Here is a 7,129-nt window from a genome sequence, read left to right as displayed (position 1 = left end):
AAGGGGGTACTACAAAGGCAAGAAGTGACTGGCTTACAAGCTTTCAAGAGAGAACCTGGTGCTAGGGAACATGGCAGAATGCATAACCTCCAGTAGGTACTATTCAATCTGTCTGGGCGGAGCTGATGAAAGGAGATACAGATGGGTAACTCGTGATTCTGTAGTGAATAATGCTTATCAGGACGGATTGTGAGGGTTGGAAATGCAAAGGTGGAAGTTTTGTAACAAGGAATGGAGTGATTAATTCTCCAGGATAGGAGCGGAGGCCTCTGGAACCATCAACGGAGAAGAGCCGAGAGTGGGACCCTACCCAGAGAAACAGAGATGCCTGAGATAGAGACAGAGATGATGCGGTGGAGTGATGAAGCGACTGGGGACCTTGGACCCAGAAAGGGAAAGGGACTGTGGGCTGAAAACTTGGGGGAGGAAGGGGAAGTGTAGGGGGCGGGTTTCTGGGATATACCCTTTGGGTGGTTGATGATGCATGGAGGGGATTGGAACCATAGCAGTGAGATGATATAAGATGGAATGAATGTAAAACTAAAGTTCTTCCATGTAAACTATTATATAATTCACAATAAAATATTAAAAACAAACAAACACATAAAAGATGACGGACTATATATATGGACCTCACCAGATGGAATACCCAGGAATACAATTGATTATATCATCAAGAACAGATTTGATGCATTAGAAACTAAGGACCAAACACCAGAAGAGGTGTGAGATGGCATCAAGAACATCATACTGGAAGAAAGCAAAGTCAGGAAAGAATGAAAAGACAAAAATGAGTGTCAGAAGAGACTGAAACTTGCTCTTGGGTGTGGAGAACTTAAAGCAAATGTAAGAAATGATGAAGTAAAAGAGCCAAACAGAAGATTCCAAAGGGCAGCTTGAGAAGATAAAGTAAAGTATTATAATGAAATGTGCAAAGACCTGGAGTTAGAAAACCAAAAGGTAAGAACACACGTAGCCTTTCTCAAGTTGAAAGAACTGAAGAAATAAATTCAAACCTCAACTTGCAGTATTGAAGGACTCCATGGGCAGAATACTGAATGATGCAGAAAGCATCAAAAGAAGATGGCAGGTATACACAAAGTCACTACCAAAAGGAAATGATCGATATATAGCCATTTCTAGAGGTGAGGTAGCACATGATCAAAAACTGATGGTACTGAAGGAAGAAGTCCAAGCTGCACTGAAAGCATTGGCGAAAACAGACCTCCAAGAATTGATGGAATACAAATTGTTTCCACAAACTGATGCAGACCTGGAGCTGCACATTCATCTCTGTGAAGAAATTTATAAGGCAGCCAACCTGGCCTACCGTTTGTGGAAGAAATCAGTATTTTTGCCCTTTCCAAGGGGAAGTGACCCAATGGAGTGGGTCATTAATACCATTAATATCACATTCAAATAAAATTTTTCTTAGCATAATTCAAAAAAGTTGCAATAAGGAACTGCCAGAAGTTCAGGCTGGGTTCAGAAGAGGACGTGGAATGAGGAATATCATTGCTGATATCAGATGGATCTTGGCTGAAAGCAGAGAATGTCAGGAAGATGTTCACTTTTGCTTATTGGCATGCAATAAGTCTGTGTAGATCCTAACAAACTCTGGATAACATTGCAAAGAATGGGTATTCCAGAGCACTCAATATTGTGCTCATGAGGAACTTGTACATAGACCAAGAACAGAACAAGGGGATACTGAATGGTTTAAAATCAGGAAAGGTGCGCACCAGGGTTGTATCATGTTACCATGCTTACTCAAGTTGTATGATGAGCTGAGCAAATAATCTGAGAAGCTGGTTTACCTTAAGAAGAATGTGGCATCAGGATTGGAGGAATGCTCATTAACAACCTGTGATATGCAGGTGATACAGCTTTGCTTTCAGGAAGCAAAGGGTACTTAAGATAGTTACTGAAGAAACCTTTCTTGGCTTCTTCACTTTTGTAAAGAAAACAGATAACCTCACAACTGGACCAATAAGTATACTAATCATGATAAATGGAGAAATGATTAAAGTTGTCAAAGATTTCATTTTGCTTGGATCCATAATCAATACTCATGGAAGGAGCAAACAAGAAATCAAAAGACGTATTACATCAGGTACATATGCTGCAAAAGACCTCTTCAAAGTGTTCAAGGCCAAAGATAACAATTGGAGGAGTATTTGAGGCCTGACTAAAGCCATGGTATTTCCAGTGGCCTAATAATACATGTGAAAGTTAGTGAATTAGGAAGACTGGGGAAGACTCAGAGCATTGTGATTATGTTGTTGGAGAAATATAAAAGTAGCATGGACTGTCAAAAGAACAAAAAAGTCTCTCTAGGAAAAAGTGCAGCTAGGATGCTGTTTAGAAGTGAGGATGGTGAGACTTAATCTCATATGCTTCATACATGTTATCAGGAGGGACCAGTTTCTGGAGAAGGATATCATGCATATAAAGTGGTGGGTCAAGAAGATGAAGAACGCCCATAGGGTGGATTGGCACAGTGACAGAAAGAGTTGGCTCCAACATTACCACAGTTGACAGGCTGTTCCCACACTGGGGACTGTGTTTAGGGCCACTCTGTCTGAGCACCATCTCTTTGCTGGTGTATTTCTTATTTTTCTTGTGAGGGGGAGCTTCAAAAAAGTTCATGAAAGAATACCAATATCTTTTCGTTCCATTTTTTTCCATGAACTTTTTGAACCACCCATGACATATAGGCATTATTTGCTAATCAGCCTTTTAATTTTTATGAATTACACTTCCCTATGGATCTAATTAGGAGCTATGGTAGCGTAGTGGTTATGAATCGGGCTGCGAGCCGCAAGGTCAGCAGTTCAAAACTACCAGCGGTTCCGTGGGAGAAAGATGAGGCGGTGTGCTCCCGTAAAGATTTACAGCCTCAGAAACCCTGTATAGGGTCGCTGTGAGTCGGAACCAACTCCATGGCACATAACAACAACAACAACATGTATCTAATTAAGGAGCTCTGGTAGCGTAGTGGTTATGAATTGGACTGCTAACCTCAAGGTCGGCAGTTCAAAACTACCTGCTGTTCTGCGGGAGAAAGATGAGGCTTTCTGTTCCCATAAAGGTTTACAGCAAGCGCCACACTAGGGTTCCTTATTGGTAATGTTAGATACAGATGAAAATATTGATACTGTTATTTTTTTAAGAAGAAATTTATAGATAAAAGTACAGAATTACTAGACACAAATGCATACCTTTAGTTCAAGAATTATGATCATTTCTAAAAAAATAAGTCCCTTGTTAATATAACAGCAAAATGTGGTTTTGTAGCAGGACAAAACACTGAACAAGAATAGCTAACACTCAATGAGTATTTACGATCTAAACTTGGTTTTAAAGCTTTTACATAGTTTGCCTCGTTTATCCCTCATGAGCCCCTTTTAGATAGATATTGCTAGTATTTTGCAAGTAAGGAAGACGCAGCACGGAGAGGTTACATAGCTCATGGAACACTGCAGAGTTGGTGCATAGTGAAACCTAGATTTGAATTCACCAGTGTGATTACAGCTCTCTGGCCTTTACAGTCTTTGAAGAATGCTTTAAAACCGAGCATCTTTGCAGATCCTATTTGAACAAGTATAAATACAGCATTTAAGGAAAATTCCTCAAGTATCCAGGACACTGGTGTGGAGGAATTTGGGTCATGTGACACGGGGCCTGTAATCTGGGAGGGCTGCCACCAGGTGGTACCAGAACCAGCGTGTGTTGTCTAGCTGAGGCAGCAGGGTGGCCAAGTGAGTCTTCTTGTCATTGGTCTGAAAGCAGGACTCTTCGGTAGTGTTGACCTGACACCCTGATTGTGTGTGCCGTGTTGTTGTTGAATCATCAGTAAAGAAGAAATGAATTTAGAAATACAGAGTAAGTAACAGAATTAAGGACTCCTGGTGTGGCGCTGTAGGATCAGCACTGGACTGCGTACCACACGGTCGACAGTTCATATTCACCAGTTGTTCCTTGGAAACCCTATACAGGGTCGCTGTGAATCAGAACTCACTCGCTGGCACTTAACAACAACACCATCAGAATTGAAGTATCAGGTGGGAGGAGCATTAGAGGAAACCCAGGTATCAGGTGGGAGGAGCATTAGAGGAAGCTCTGCCTTCCTGAGAAAGCCTTTAAAGGGGTGGCAGGGATGGGGTGGGGTGAAGGGTGATTTCCAGGAGTAGGGTGAAAGTGCAGTCAGGTACGGGGTCATTGACCCAAGAGGATGGGCCCGGCAGTTTGTGTTGGAGGAACAGCCCTTAGCAGAAGCCTGTCGGGGGCTGACTAGCTGGGAAGGCGGCTGCTGGTGGGGTTGACCGGGACTATAGGTGATGCAGGATCACCTGCTCCCTTACCAAGTGGAATGAGGCAGGGCAGGAACACGCAGGTCTCCCCACAGATTCCACTACTCTCAGCCCACCCCCGGCTGTTTCTTGGGCAAGCCTAGGTCCCTGGAAGTCGTGGGCTTTCTTTTATCAGACGTGACGTCCCTACCACAGTCACAGCAGCTTCAGGCTCCAAAGACATTTCTCACGGCAGCCTCAGTCAGTCCTCACACCTAGAAGAGCAGAGGCAGGACTGGGTGGGCAGGAAGTGGACCCTGCTGACAGGAAGTGTCAGCAGACTTTAGAAGGTGGGGGCCAAGTCTTATAACGATGCTCATTTATAAAGTTTGGAAAATGCCGAAACCCAGAGAAAAAGCATCTTCTTTTCACTGGGTAAAAAGGATTTTGATAAATGGTAAGAGAGAGCCTCTGAGCACAGGCAGGAGGGATGATTGAAGCAGCTGACCTGAGGAGGGGCTGGGATGATGCAGGCCTTCAGTGCTGAGCTCAAGCGAGAGGAGAGGGCTGTGAGAGAGTCCCACGCCAGGGGGTTCCTGGAGTTGAGTTCCCAGGGGTGCACCCCGCTGTTGGATGTGGTGGCAACAGTGAGTATGGAGGTGAAATGTAGAGCTCACCCCAGCCTAGGCTGAGCACCCATCACGTAGGGAGCCCCGGTCCCCCTTGGAGGACCTCCCATATGGTGGAGGGCAAAGGGGTGTGGGCAGCTGAAGCTCCCCAGGGGAGGGTCCAAGCACTCACACCTGGCTGTGGGGTCACCGGTAGAGGAGGGGAGGTGTTGCCATAGAGATTTGGAGGAAAGTTTTGCTTTTACTCTCGCAGTTTACATCTTTAGACAGAAAGCCAGAGGCATGACTCTGCAGAGGGTGCCCAGCAGCGTCTGGGAGGGTAGGTTGTTGGAGAGCAGGCTGGTCCAGGTCACTGAGGACCTGTCCTTAGGGAGATGCTGAGGTTGTTTCCCACCTTGAGACCTGACCTTCTTGCTTTGGACTCCCCGCCGGTGCCTTGCTCCTTCAAGTGGTGAGCAGCTGGGCAGCAGTGTCGGGCGCCTACAACCTGTGGATTGGTGTGGGGTTCACATGGTCAGATGATGGCTTTGACTCTCTTTTACCCACTGTTTCTTATACTTGTCACTAGCTGTTCTAAAGTCACTGTAGTCTCTGATGCTTCAGTTTTAAAAACAAAACAAAGCAATAACAGACAAAACAGGACATTTGGTTCTCGTAGCAGCCCACAGATATGGAAGGGAGGTGTCAGCAGATGCCTCAGCAGGACTGGGACGCTGGCCAAGCAAAAGCTCTGCAGAGCGTCTGCCGGGCTGGGCCTGTCTGGACTTCCTGGACCTCTGGCCCCCGTTAGTGGCAGGGGTCTGGGAGCTGGGCGCTTTCCCTACTCAGCAGTCCTGGGGAAGATCTGATGACTTTTATGCCAGGCTGTCCCCATGGAGACAGGGCCCTGGCTGTTGCAGCGTCACTCAGAGAAGCTCCTGTTGTTTTTCCTTCCGTATATTTAGAACCTGCCCGGGCTCACTGGGAGTGGGGGTGGGGGCTGCTATGAGGCCTACTGCGTAATCTGCATGCCGGCTACTGACTAATTTTCTTACTCCCACCCTTGTGTGGATGCACTGATTTTCACTCCCCCACCTCCGTGCCCTTACCTTGCTCTCTGCCCCCACCATCCTCAGTTACAGGCAGCTCTCCTCTGTGTCCCAGCTGCAGCAGTGGTAGTGGCCTCCCAGCTTGGGGAGCCTTGATGGACGCTGGGCAGGTGGGGCTTTCAGAGCCACCTGCATGTGGCAGGAGCCAAGCAGTAAGTGAAGGAGGGTTATTTTTACATACCATCAACTAGAAATAGCCAGCTTTGCGTAAATTCAGAGAATTTAAAAGCACCCAACAACTTGCTAGGACTTTTTTAGGAGGGATTTAGGGCGTCTTTTAGAGTGACTCGCCCGCCAGCCTCTGTCAGTACATGCTGTGGAGGACATTTGAGGTGGACAGGGAGCTGGGCTGCTGTGGGTGGGCTACACTGCAGGCCCCGCTGCTCATTGTGATTCTGGCAGGGCCTCTATCCTGTCAGGTGGGGGCAACAGAGACCACAGCTAGACCTCCACCTGCCCAATTTGACAAGGACACTCTCCCCCTTGAGGAGGGTTGACCCCCTGTCATGTACCACAAGCTTTGTTGTCTGTGGTGGCTCTGGCCCTAGGGTCGACATTAAGAACCAGCTTATATCGGCTCCATAATTGTGTTATTAGAAATAGCGGTTTTCCCGAGTGCCCTACTGGTCCGTGTTCTTTCTCTCTTCAAGTAACTGTGTCTTCTCTTGCTCAACCCTTTTGGGTGGGTTTTCATGGGGCTGCGTAATCTCTAGTCCAGCCCTGTGATTGGTATGTCAAGGGTCCGCAATATTGGACTTGAGTCGTATGTGTGTTGGGTATAGGGAGTGTCTGCCCTTTTCCCGACTCAGCGCCCTGTGAGTGATCCCCATAGGGAGAAGGACACCCCAAAGCGAGGAAGAATGTTGTTATGAATGTTTAAACTTCATGAGAGTGCTGTGGATTGGCCTGTGCTGTGTTGCTCTTGTCCTGTGTGTTTTGATGAGTTAGCAACGCAGGTCTCTTGTTGCTTCCCAGGAGACAGGAACAGTTCCAGAGAAACCCGGACAGTTACAACGGTGCCGTCCGTGAGAACTACATCTGGTCGCAAGACTACGTGGACCTGGAAGTTAAGGTGCCTGTGCCCGAGCACATCGTGAAAGGGAAGCAGGTAACACCCGCC

At 46.8% G+C, this 7,129-nt stretch overlaps 1 protein-coding gene across 1 annotated transcript in view; it reads left to right on the top strand.

Moving 5' to 3' along the window:
- NUDCD3 (NudC domain containing 3) overlaps positions 1-7,129 on the top strand; it is a 140,640-nt gene that overhangs the window by 64,657 nt on the left and 68,854 nt on the right. The window contains exon 3 of the mRNA XM_006832094.1: positions 6,985-7,117. Coding sequence (XP_006832157.1) covers positions 6,985-7,117 — 133 coding nt within the window. The remainder of the gene's footprint in view (positions 1-6,984; positions 7,118-7,129) is intronic.

Source organism: Chrysochloris asiatica, unplaced genomic scaffold, assembly GCF_000296735.1.
Source record: "Chrysochloris asiatica unplaced genomic scaffold, ChrAsi1.0 scaffold00006, whole genome shotgun sequence".
NCBI classification, from domain to species: Eukaryota; Metazoa; Chordata; class Mammalia; order Afrosoricida; family Chrysochloridae; genus Chrysochloris; species Chrysochloris asiatica.
Note: the sequence above shows the minus strand (reverse complement) of the source record. Positions and strands in the feature narration are given on the sequence as shown.